Below are 13486 nucleotides of genomic sequence, written 5' to 3' on the forward strand. Positions count from 1 at the left end.
TCAGAAAACTGATTTGTAAATATAATAAAATGTCAAAATTATTGTTGCCTATTAGTATACAGGAAACTGTCATGGCAATAACCATATAAAATGGATAGCTATGTCTCATGAAAATGGGAAATAGAAATCTCATCCATGTTATGGCTCTCAAGAAATTTCTGAAAACAAAATTAGATTTCTCATGTACTGTTGAATGACCTGCCGTACACAGACAACTGTGTTAACAAGGCCACCAAGACATGAAGTAATTAACCTTCATGCAGAATCTCTTAGATTTTTAATATTTGTATGAGACCTATATACGAAGTAAAGAAGTTGAGAAAGCAGACTCCATATGAGATTGTCCAATTTAGCCGCAGGCTATTTGTTCATATACGGTTTTCCATTTCAGTTTGAGTCAGGACTAGATGGTGTCTGATTCCCTATTTACTTGTTAAACTTAAATAGATCATTCTTTATGGCTGATTCCAGCCTAAGTACTGTACACATTTCCCTGGTACACATCTAGGTTAGACATACAGAATCATTCAAGCTTGTACATGTACATATCCATAAATACGATGTCCATTTTGGGCTTTTATTCATTTTGTACAAATGTACATAGGTCCTAGACAATTACTTGCTATAATCCTTACAGGCCCCAGTTTACTTTTCATAGAAATTATATTTTGCTAGGTTATAAACTGCAAGAGCCAAAGTCAAACCCAATTTACTCATAAGCCCCTTTTCCACTGAAAGCCCCAGGATACACTAAACATTGATTAACACACTTATTTTTCTTTTAATATTATAAAAATCAGGTAAACTCATATCAGATATCTATAGCACAAACTGTGCATCCTAGCGACTGGTTGCTCAAGTAGTGTGGTACGTATAAAACAGTTCAATGTGCAGACTTTTTTCCAACCACGCAATTCATTATGTGACACCACATAAGCAAAAATTGAGCTTTGTGCAGACGTGTCCAGGGGACGTCCTCTTTGAGTCCGCCTCAAGTACGCTTGACTCTGTGGGATCATTTAGTTGCACAGATTTCAAACATGTAGCATGTTGGTGTTTGCATGTAGTTTTATGTTTCTTCCAACCAATTTTTTTCCCCTGTGGTTTATGTTTTATGTTGTCCTGAGCAGGTTCTACCGTGGTCAGCTCTCTTCCGGTTTTCATTTGTACCAGTTGTGGATGGGGATTTTCTGCCTGACACTCCAGAATCAATGCTTAGCTCTGGAAATTTTAAAGACACTCAGATTCTTCTTGGTGTCAACCAAGACGAGGGCTCTTACTTTCTGCTATATGGAGCACCGGGATTCAGCAAGGATAATGAGAGTCTAATTTCCAAAGAGGACTTCCTGGAAGGTAAGGTTTACCCAGCTAAAAAAATAGAAAAATAGATGTATAAAAATCTTTAAAAAAAATCTTCAAGTAAAGTACAACAAATGTAAAATGTACTGTTTATTGTGTTAACAAATGACCAATCTTGAAAGCCAAATGTAACACATCACTATTGATTTTTTTAAAGCACTTGCATAGTCACAACTCATTTATAACAAAACAGAAATCAAAGGAATAGTTTCTGAAATATCAGTCCTATTTGCTAATCAGAAAAAAAAAAAATTAATTCAGCAAAAGGACTGTAGCCATGACTACATTTAAAATAAATGTGTTTGCATATATATCATTTGCTTCAAAGGAGCCAAACTTTAAAAAAATATTTCAAAAGTTTTCTTTTTGAAGACCTTCCATGGATTTTACCTTGACTTCTGCTACTGTTTTGTTCATTCCATGTAAGCGGCCTTGTCAGCATTTTTAGAGAAAAAGAAATGACAGTCTGAAAAATGTGTTCAGACACAGCAAGAACATTTTCTTGTAAGATGACTTTTCTAATAGTTATTTTGAAATCACCTTGTATTTGCTAGTTGTGGCATACTTCTGTTATGTATGTAACTATGTATGTAACTTTGTCACCAATCCTATTTGTGGTGTTCATGGACAGGATCACATGGTATAGTAAATGAGAACAGAGTCTGAATGGGAACTTTAAGGTCTTATTTTTGGATTTAGCAGATTTTGTGGTTCTGTTGCTGTTCTCAAGCTTTGACTATCACCAAGCACTGAAGCAGTTGTAGTGGCCCGAATCAGGGTCAGCTCTACGAAGATTTCCTGTCTGCACTGCTGTATGTTCGGCTGCAAAGCCTGTGGGACGTACATTTTTTCTTATCTATACATGCCCAATAGGGCCCACTAGGACTCTTCACTCCTCTCAGAGCAGATAAAGAAACAATTGTATTAGATGGTGAGAAAAAGGAAAAGGACCATTGATTTTGAGAGAGTCGGCTATTTTCCCCATCTTCACCATTTATTTTGAGAAACCACAAGGAGACAAAATCTACATTGGTTCCTGGTGAAAACTTACTTTGACCATCTTTTCAGTTATTTTCTCTTCTGAAAAAAAATACAAACTACTGCATTATAACCTCTCTACGTGGTGGTAGTAAAAACTAAAGGTCTCTGTGCGAACCTATGTGGTTCAATTGAGTTAAAAATACAATAAAAAATAACACAAATGTAGGCACAGTCCAAGGGGTTTGCTTTAACGGACACGGAATGGTGTGATTTGGCTTTAAGTCTTAGACCATGATCGTCAACTGGAAAAAGGTGAATTGCTTACTCTAGGTTGGGGGTCATTCTCTTCCTTAGGTGGCCACTGCTCAAGTCTGTCATTGTGAAGAAAGAGCTCAGCCAAAAAGGAAACCTCGATTTACAGGTCTGTCTACAATCTGACCCTCACCTATAGTCACGAGTGACAAATCAAGATTGTAGATATAAAAGGCTGAAATGAGCTTCCTCCCTAGGATGACCAGACTCAGCCTTAGACGGGTGAGTAATCATGTGCAATGAGCTTGAAGTAGAGCCACTAGTTCAGGCATCTGTTAAGGATGCCTCCTGGATGCCTTCCTTTGGAGGTTTTTGGGAGCTCATCTCACTGGGAGAAGACCCCAGTGGCAGACCCAGAAGCTGCTGGGGAGACCATACATACAGTACAAATGTTTGGTTTGTCACTTACCTGTTCAAAAGAAAAGAAAAAAAGAACCCGCTGAAATTGTTTCAGCTATGTGCTAAGTTATTGAGGTGAAACAGCAAATACATGGAATAGGGATGCACAATATATTGCCATTACCATTGGTATTGGTTGATGTTAGTTACTTTTTAACAAATTTTAACAAGTCCCGCATCTAGACCGATATTAACAACCGAAGTGTGTTTCCACCTCTTTGCATTTGTGTATGTGTTTCGGGAGGGGAGGGGGGTGGCCATGTGGTATTTGTTTGGGCATCCGACAGTAACAGTGATGCTCCACATGATTGGGGGGTGTTTAACTGAAGCAGAGAAGCAATGTCAGCGACAAAGTCGTTTTTTGATGGTGTTGAAAGGGTAGAGAAAGATATATAATATCAGTTAATACAGGTCATCGGCCACAAAAGCACCATTAATATTGGACATCGATATCAGCACAGATTTTCATTTTGGTGCATCCTTAATATTGACTGTGTTTCTGCATTATACAGGGACAAAGTAAATGTGCTAATGAGTAGTGTTGTTGTATTGTGTACACCCTATTGAACAATGGAGCTCAGAAAGAAAAGTATATAGATTCCTATTAAAAAGAATATCGTCAAGAAGCATGACCATAATTACCAATGTTCATGTGTCATGGGTTAATGGGTCTGTAGCCAACCCCCAAGATTTGATAAAAGAGGAAATTAAACCACAGATTAATCAGACAAAAGATGCAGATTGTAGAAAAAGAGTCAAGGAAACCATCCAAAATCATTTAAGCTGAACAGCAAGGATAAAGTATGTTACTTTCTGGTATGTCTGAACTCACCCAAGTCTTCCAAAGGACTGTTAAGAGCTACTACACTCGGTGGCTGTGGAATGGCTGAAGGGAAAGCCTTGCTTCATAATTTGACATCCTCACCTCCACAGAGACTAAAAACAAAGGAGATCCAGGGAGAGAACCAGAAGCACAAGCCAAAAACCTCTAAATCATATACTCCTGTCAGACTTTTGCGTACCAGCCTTCTGGTTCAATTGCACTTGAACACATAATAACATAAAACAATAATGCTCCTCGATCTTCTTTTTACACATTTAAGATCATAGCATACCTATTTTGATCAGCAGATAAGCCAGACTGCCAGGGATTTTTTTAACTGGTTGAGGAGTTCTGCCACATGAGCATTACAGCTCTCAACCCTTAATTCTAATCAGTGCAACTATGACTCAGAGATTGCAGCAATCAACTTACCTCTGGAGGTCACTTAATGTCATTGTTTACTGTCTGATTAATTCAGCTAATATTATCTGACCACATGGGACACCAATAGAGCAATAAACCTTCGATCCTAGACGGTCAGTTGATGTGAAAAGAATGAAATAAGATGAAATGTTGACGTCGTGGAAAAGAAAATATACCCAGTCATGACACAGCAGAAACCTGTGAATTGTACCCTGTTAATCCCAGTAATTATGCAGTATTCAGAAGGGGAGATATATATGAAATGGTTTAAACACAGTCCTCTAGATGAACCCTGGCTAGACGTACAACAGACACTATGCAATAATAGTAAGATTTCAGATCTACCATTTATTAGCTCAAATATGAAACCACTTGTATGCTTTAAAAGCCTCAATATCATCACCTCTCTGACAGCATGGTGCGAATATCTAAAAATGACTGGGTCTTCACTAATCCCATGCAGACGCACACCCATCTGGAACAACCCTGACATCTTACAAAAAAAAGAAATTGATAAACTTTCCAGATTGGAGGAGTAAAGGAATTAAATACCTGGAACATATATTTGAAGGAATTCAGTTCATCCTATTTAAAAGATCAATTATACAATATGGGATGGACAAGAATACATTTTTAGACTATCAACACATTAAATCTATAAGGCCCCTCCTTGAACCGCCACCTTAACGTAGTGGAGGGGTTTGAGTGCTCAAATGATCCTAGAGGCTATGTTGTCTGGGGCTTAAATGCCCCTGGTAGGGTCTCCCATGGCAAACAGGCTCTAGGTGATGGGTCAGACAAAGAGTGGTTCAAGAATCCCTCATGAAGAACAAAATATCGAGGCACGTGACGTCGCCCGATACGGCGGAGCCGGGGTCCCACCCTGGAGCCAGGCCTGGGGTCGGAACTCGTCGGAGAGCGCCTGGTGGCTTGGTTGCTCCTCGCGGGACCCAGCCGGGCCAAGCCCGAACGAGAGACGCGAGGCCATCCCCCAGTGGGCCCACCACCTGCAGGGGGAACCGTGAGGGACCGGTGCAAAGAGAATTGGGTGGCGGACAAAGGTGGAGACCTCAGCGGCCCGATCCCCGGATGCTTAGGCTGGCTCTAGGGACGTGGAATGTCACCTGGCTGGGGGGGAAGGAGTCTGAGCTTGTGTGGGAGGTCGAGAGATATCGACTAGAAATAGTCGGGCTCGCCTCCACGCACAGCGTGGGCTCTGCAACCCATCTCCTTGAGAGGGGTTGGACTCTCTTCTACTCTGGAGTGGCCCACGGGGAGAGGCGGCGGGCTGGTGTGGGTTTGCTTGTTGCCCCCCAGCTCAGCCGTCTCGTGTTGGGGTTTACCCCAGTGGATGAGAGGGTCGTATCCCTGCGCATTCGGGTTGGGGAGAGGTCTCTGACTATCATTTCAGCCTACGGGCGGGGTGGCAGTGCAGAGTATCCGGCCTTCTTGGCGTCCCTGTCGGGGGCGCTGGATAGTGCCCCTCCCGGGGACTCCATTATTCTGCTGGGGGACTTCAACGCCCATGCGGGGAACGACAGTGACACCTGGAGAGGCGTGATCGGGAGGAATGGCCTCCCCGATCTGAATCCGAGTGGTGTTTTCTTATTGGACTTCTGTGCTAGTCACGGATTGTCCATAACGAACACCATGTTCAAACATAAGGATGTCCATCAGTGCACTTGGCACCAGGACACCCTAGGCAGGAGGTCGATGATCGACTTTGTTGTCCTATCATCAGACCTTCGGCCGCATGTTTTGGACACTCGGGTGAAGAGAGGGGCTGAGCTGTCCACTGATCACCACCTGGTGGTGAGTTGGATCCGCTGGAGGAGGAGAAAGCCAGACAGACTTGGCAGGCCCAAGCGCATAGTGAGGGTCTGCTGGGAACGCCTGGCGGAGCCCTCGGCCAGGGATGTATTCAACTCCCACCTCCGGGAGAGTTCGACCAGATCCCTGGGGATGTTGGAGACATAGAGTCCGAGTGGACCATGTTCTTCGCATCTATTGTCGATGCTGCTGCCCGTAGCTGCGGCCGTAAGGTCTGCGGTGCCTGTCGCGGCGGCAATCCCCGAACCCGGTGGTGGACACCGGCAGTAAGGGATGCTGTCAAGCTGAAGAAGGAGTCCTATCGGCTGTGGTTGGCTTGTGGGACTCCTAGCTCCTGGCTGACGGGTACCGTGAGGCCAAGCGTGCTGCGGCCCTGGCTGTGGCAGAGGCAAAAACTCGGGCCTGGGAGGAGTTCGGTAAGGCCATGGAGAAGGACTACCGGTTGGCCTCAAAGCGATTCTGGCAAACCGTCCGGCGCCTCAGGAGGGGGAAGCAGTGCTTCGCCAACACTGTTTACAGTGGGGGTGGGGAGCTGCTGACCTCGACTGGGGACATTATCAGCCGGTGGAAGCAGTACTTCGAGGATCCCCCCAATCCTGCCATCACGCATTCCGTGGTGGAAACAGAGGCTGGGGACTCGGGGTTGGACTCTTTCATCACCCAGGCTGAAGTCACCGAGATGGTTAAAAAGCTCCGCGGTGGCAAAGCTTCGGGGGTGGATGAGACCCGCCCTGAGTACTTCAAGTCTCTGGATGTTGTAGGGCTGTCATGGTTGACACGCCTCTTCAACATTGCGTGGCGGTCGGGGACAGTGCCTCTGGACTGGCAGACTGGGGTGGTGGTCCCCCTACATAAGAAGGGTGACCGGAGGGTGTGTTCCAACTACAGGGGGATCACACTCCTCAGCCTCCCTGGTAAGGCCTACGCTAGGGTATTGGAGAGTAGACCGATAGTCGAACCTCGGCTTCAGGAGGAGCAGTGTGGTTTTCGTCCCGGCCGTGGAACACTGGACAAGCTCTATACCCTCTACAGGGTGCTCGAGGGTTCATGGGAGTTTGCCCAACCGGTTCACATGTGTTTTCTGGACCTGGAGAAGGCATTCGACTGTGTCCCTCGTGATGCCCTGTGGGGGGTGCTCCAGGTGTATGGAATCGGGGGCCTTTTATTAGGGGCCATCCGGTCCCTGTACGAGCGGAGCAGGAGTTTGGTCCGCATTGCCGGCACTAAGTCGGACCTGTTCCCGGTGCATGTTGGACTCCAGCAGGGCTGCCCTTTGTCACCGGTCCTGTTCATAACTTTTATGGACAGGATTTCTAGACGCAGCCAAGGGCCAGGGGGGGTCTGGTTTGGGGACCAGTGGATTTCGTCTCTTCTTTTTGCAGATGATGTGGTCCTGCTGGCCCCTCTAGCCAATACCTAAAGCATGTGCTGGGGCGGTTTGCAGCCAAGGTTGCAGTGGCTGGGATGAAGATCAGCTCCTCCACGTCGGAGGCCATGGTTCTCGACCGGAAAAGGGTGGCTTGCCCTCTTCAGGTTGGAGGGGAGTTCCTGCCTCAAGTGAAGGAGTTAAAGAATCTCTGGGTCTTGTTCACGAGTGACGGAAGAATTGAGTGTGAGATCGACAGATGGAGCGGTGTGGCTGCCGCAGTAACGGGGGCACTGTGCTGGTCCATTGTGATGAAGAAAAAGCTGAGCCAAAAAGCGAAGCTCTCGATTTACCGGTCGGTCTACGTTCCTACCCTCACCTATGACCATGAACTTTGGGTCAAAGATCGAGATCCCGGATACAAGTGGCTGAAATGAGCTTCCTTCATAGGGTGGCCGGGCACTCCCTTAGAGATAGGGTGAGGAGCTCGGCCATCCGGGAAGGGTTCGGAGTAGAGCCGCTGCTCCTCCACATCGAGAGGAGCCAGTTGAGGTGGCTCGGGCATCTATACCGGATGCCTCCTGGGCGCCTTCCTCGGGAGGTGTTCCAGGCACGTCCCACCGGGAGGAGGCCCAGGGGACGGCCCAGGACACGCTGGATGGACTATGTCTCTCGGCTGGCCTGGGAACGCCTTGGGCTCCCCCTGGAGGAACTGGAGGAGGTGTCTGGAGAGAGGGACGTCTGGGCGTCTCTGCTGAGTCTGCTGCCCCCGCGACCCGGTCCCGGATAAGCGGAAGACGACGAGTACGAGTAAATCTATAATAAAAAATAAATTTAGGCTTAAAAACATTGGGTTACAAATGCCATCATTTGTAACCTAAAACTCAACCCCCCAAATTAATGTCTAAGATACACAGGACACTGTCTAATATCAGTTAGTCAGTCAGTCAGTCAGTAATTTTCTACCGCTTATTCCATAGTGGGTCGCGGGGAAGCTGGTGCCTAACTCCAGCAGTCTTTGGGCGAAAGGCGGGGTACACCCTGGACAGGTCGCCAGTCCGTTGCAGGGCAACACACAAACAACCATGCACACACTCATTCATACACCTAAGGGCAATTTAGAGTGACCAATTAACCTAACAGGCATGTCTTTGGACTGCGGGAGGAAGCCGGAGTACCCGGTGGACGAATCAATTTCCCTTTATTATTATGAAATGGGGTGGAGGTGGACTTATCAGTTAACTTTGACCAAACATTTTGGTCTTTGACTAATAACACCAGTCTACAATTAATACAATATAAAATCCTGTAAAATCCCCCTCAGTTTGCCTGTTGGGCAACTTAGATGATGTCACCATAGAGACAAATTCAGCTCACATGGATTTCACTGCTTTATGTATTGCTAAGAAAACTATCCTCATGAATTGGAAAAATAAAAAACCTTCTTAATATTAACCAGTACAGAAACCTTCTGTTGGATTATATAAGTCTAGAGGACAGCCTCATCAGATCAATCTCTCCGGTACCATCTCATTGCAGGTGCTCTCTCCTTCAAGGAGTGCACTCTGCTGGCGGGGCGGAGGATCTGTAGGAGGGGGTGGGGCGGAGTCAACCTGGGTGTATAATTTCTTATTAATTTCTGTGTTCTGGGAGTTGTTCGAATGTTGGCGTGGGTGTAGGTTTTCTTACGAGATGGAGGTGGGTGGTTAGCCTTAGGTGGGGATGGGCATCGTTTGGACCTGGGTGGTTCCGGTTCGGATTCTGGTGCCTTGTCTAGATTCCGGTTCCTGACGCCGGTCCTGGTTCTGTCTGGGGGAGGGAGGTCGGAGGGGTCTGCATGGTTTGGCGGGCGGGCTGGCCCGGGCAGATCTCGGGGTGGACTGGTTCTCGGCTTCTTGGCGGGTTTTGGTTTTGACTCTGTGGGCTCTCTGCCTTTTGTGGGCTTCAGTGTGGGTTTTCTCGCAGGGCTACTTCAGGTAGGGGCATTGGGGTTGGGCATGTTCTTGGACCTGGATGCTATGGGTCTTCTTCTCACGTTGGTGCACTTTTGCAGGGGGCTTTTTTTTTTGGAGGGCTGGTGGGGACGCACTTGCATGGTGTGGGCTCTGTGCATGGCTTCCACTTTGGGTGCTGATGACTGCGTATTGTCCTCCGCTGTTTGGCGTGCTGTGGTGTCGGGGTGGTGGTCCTGTGCGTGGCGGCTCTGGCCTCCGTGTTTTGTACGGCAGGGCGGGCGTCGCTGGGATTGGCGGTTGCATCGGGCCTCTCAGCCTTATGCTGAGGTGGGGTTTGCTTGTCTGCCGGGTGGTTCCTGGTGGGTGGTGTGTGCTTGGGGTTGGTGCCCCTGACCAATGTATGGAAGGATGTGTGGTGTTGCTGTGGGGGGAACTGCAGCTTGGCTCGGCTCCATCGTTTCTGCTTGGCTGGCATGAATGTTGGTGGTTCTGCATCTCGGGGTGGAATGTGGCCTCTTTGCTGTGTGTGCTATGGCCTTTCTTTGTCACCCTTCTGCTTGTTAGGCTGGTGTCTTTTCCTTGGGCATGGTGGTGGGCGGGGTGGTGCATCACGGGGTCTGCTTGACTGCCTGGCTGCACCGGGGGGTCTCGGCCCGATTGTCTGTGCGTCTTTCACCCGATGGATGTGCCTATGCCTCCGTCCCTTGTTGGAACTCTGCGAACAGGGGTGCCTATTGGGGTCAGCCGGGGAACTGGTTCCCTGGGAGAGCATTTTGCCCTCCTTATCACCGGACACCTCCCTCCGCCCACTCCATCACACTACCACTCATGTAGGGCCTTGGGGTGCAGGTGCGTCATTGGGGTGCTGCAAGGGATTTCCATCATTGCGGTCCCATGGCAGCCTGTGCCCCAATTTTATTGTATAACTTAGACTCTCATTTATAACATTTTCATGGCATTCATATGTAGGGACTTGGGTGTGAGTGCGCTCAATGGCACTAAGAGGGAGGGTATTTTATTACCCTAACCTCTGGTGCCTGCGCTCACCTCTAAGGGTTAAGTGGCATGTAGACATTTAGGGCCCTGGGAGGGGGGGGGGCGTGGCAGACCCTCTTCATTTTTCTTTTTAAATGCACACTACAACAACACGCATCAACACCACATTTTAGCAGGTGGAGGTAGGCTTGGGGTGTTTTCCCACCCTCGTTTGCTGTTTGCCTTCTGGGGTCAGAGACTGGGAGGGAGAGCGGGCCTTCTGGTCGGGATCTGGGTTGGGGTTGAGGTTTGGGTCTTTGGGGTTGTCTGGTGCTAGGGCTGGCTCTTTGGCCCTCTTGGGATTGTTTAGATTGCCTTGGATCTCGGCCCCTGGCTTCGGTGCCTGGTCTGTCGGTTGGGGGGCGGCTGATGAGATGTGCTCGGCCTGGAGCGGTTGGCCTACCCGGCCCGGTTACCCGGCTGGTGCATGTTTCCCTCTAACGGACTGATGTGTTAGGGCTGATGACGGTGACCGAATTCAATTCACTTTATTTATATAGCGGCAATTCACAACACATGTCTCAAGGCACTTCACAAAAGTCGGGTACATACCTTCCAATTAATCCTAACCATTGAACAATGCAGTCAGATTCAGTTATTTATTCAAATTGGATAAAAAGTTTTTCTATCTAAGGAAACCCAGCAGATCGCATCGAGTCAGAGATTTGTAGCAGTCACTTCTCTTGGATAAGCATGTAGAGACAGTGGGCAGTCACTGGCATTGATTTTGCAGCAATCCCTCATACTGAGCATGCATGTAGCGACAGTGGAGAGGAAAAACTCCTTTTTAACAGGAAGAAACCTCCAGCAGAACCAGGCTCAGTGTGAGCGGCCATCTGGCACAACTGACTGGGGGTTTGAGAGAACAGAGCGGAGACACAAAAAGAACACAGAAGCACTGATCCAGGAGTACTTTCTATTGGAAGGAAAAGTAAATGTTAATGGATGTAGCTCCTTTAGTCGTTTCATCTAGAAAGAAAGAACAGATAAACTATGAGCCAGTTTTCAAGGTTAGAGTGTTAAAGAGAGCGCATATAATTATTTATGGTAAAAGCTCAGTCAATTGCTATATCTAGGAATGAGAAAGGGTTAATGGTTGGGTGGGCTTGGCTGTGTGCTGCTCTGCTGACTGTTGTGTCTGGGGGGGGGATCAGGGTGGCAGGCTAGGGGGTGGCGTGGGGGACAGCAGCGTGTGGGGTGAGGGGGTTGTGTCCTCTTCTTGGATGTGGGGTCACCGGCATCTGGATCGGCAGAGCGGCGATGGTACAGCTGAGCTGGATAATGTTTCTACCTGGGCCATCGTTTCAGTGGCATTGATGTGGTGTGTCTGTGTGGTTACGGGGGTGGGGGATGCCGGCCTCGAGTGCTTGCCGCTGGCGTGGGACCTCTTGCTGGGTGAGTTTGTCCCATCTTGGTGTGGGGTCGGGGGCTTCGTTGCTCGATGGTGTCTGCCCTGTTGAGCCCGTGGGCAGGGGCTGGGACAGCATTGCGTGGGGCCCTTGCCTTGCTGTTGCGGCACGCTGTGTGGTGGAGGTGGGACGTGGCGGGGATGCTTGGAGCAGGGCTGTGTGTGGAGCTTGCACTGTGTGGGTGTTGCTTTGTCGGCTTTTCGGGGATGAAGCTCCGTTGGAGTGTGCCCATATGGTTGGTGGTGATTCATGGCGTTTGGGTTCGGGGCATGTGTTCGATATCTGTGTCCTGGTTGGGGATGGCCCAGTGGGGAGATTCATGTTGGGTTCATTGGGGGTGGGAGGCTCATGGGGTCGGAATCGGAACTCATTGGGGGTTGGGACTATTTTATTCTGTGGCGGCTCTGTTATTTCTGTGACAATTTCCTCATTGTCACAGAAAAATACAGTGGAGGGCAATAAAATTGATTCTCTTGTTCATAGTGATACTTCATCATTGTGTGTTGCATTAGACAATACAGCCCCCTTGAAAAAGAAGGTAATTATTTATAGGAGGCTAGCTCCTTGGTTTAATTCAGAGCTGCGTAATTTAAAGCACAATGTTAGAAAATTGAAGAGAAAATGGCGCTCTACACACCTAGAGGATTCCTACTTAATCTGGAAAAATAGCCTACTGTTGTATAAAAAGACACTTCGCCAAGTTAGAACAGCTTATTTCTCATCATTGATAGAAGAGAATAAGAATAATCCTAGGTTTCTCTTTAGTACAGTTGCTAACCTTACACAGAGTCATAGCTCTGTTGAGCCATCCATTCCCTTAGCTCTCAGCAGTAATGACTTTATGGGATTCTTCTTAAATAAAATTGATTCTATTAAAAATAAAATCTTTGACATACTCCCGAAGATGATTACTTCATCCTCAGCAAGTGAGGCAACATTGGAAGTAACTGTAAAACCTGATTTGTGTTTGGACTGCTTTGATCCTGTGGAGCTTCCTGAGTTATCAGAAATATTAGCTTCATCTAAACCTTCAACTTGTATGTTAGACCAAATCCCAACCAAATTATTTAAGGAAGTGTTCTCTCTGATTACCAGCCCCATTTTAGATATGATTAATCTATCCTTAGTAAATGGATAGGTACCAAAAGCTTTTAAGGTAGCTGTAATTAAACCTTTACTCAAGAAACCTTTGCTTGATCGAGATGACTTGAAAAATTACAGACCTATATCCAATCTTCCATTCTTATCTAAAATTCTTGAGAAAATAGTTGCTAATCAAATATGTGAGCATTTACACAACAATGACCTGTTCGAAGAGTTTCAGTCAGGCTTCAGAGCTCATCATACTCAAACAGCTTTGCTGAAAGTCATATTCTTATGGCCTCAGATAATGGACTTGTGTCTGTACTAGTCCTGTTAAATCTCAGTGCTGTATTTGATACATTCAATCACAATATTCTCTGAGAAAGGCTGGAATATGCTGTTGGGATCAGGGGAACAGCGCTAGGCTGGTTTAAATCTTATTTGTCTGACAGATTCCAGTTTGTTCATGTAAATGATAAATCATCTTTAAACTCCAGGGTTAGTTGTGGAG

At 47.2% G+C, this 13486-nt stretch overlaps 1 protein-coding gene across 3 annotated transcripts in view; it reads left to right on the top strand.

Annotated features, from left to right (window-relative positions):
• The window catches only part of ache (acetylcholinesterase), a 64502-nt gene that overhangs the window by 37708 nt on the left and 13308 nt on the right, over window positions 1-13486 (top strand). For all 3 annotated transcript variants that reach the window (XM_047386113.1, XM_047386111.1, XM_047386112.1), the window contains exon 5: window positions 1131-1353. In XM_047386113.1, coding sequence (XP_047242069.1) covers window positions 1131-1353 — 223 coding nt within the window. The remainder of the gene's footprint in view (window positions 1-1130; window positions 1354-13486) is intronic.

The sequence above is a fragment of the Girardinichthys multiradiatus genome, chromosome 14, assembly GCF_021462225.1.
Source record: "Girardinichthys multiradiatus isolate DD_20200921_A chromosome 14, DD_fGirMul_XY1, whole genome shotgun sequence".
Lineage (NCBI taxonomy): Eukaryota > Metazoa > Chordata > Actinopteri > Cyprinodontiformes > Goodeidae > Girardinichthys > Girardinichthys multiradiatus.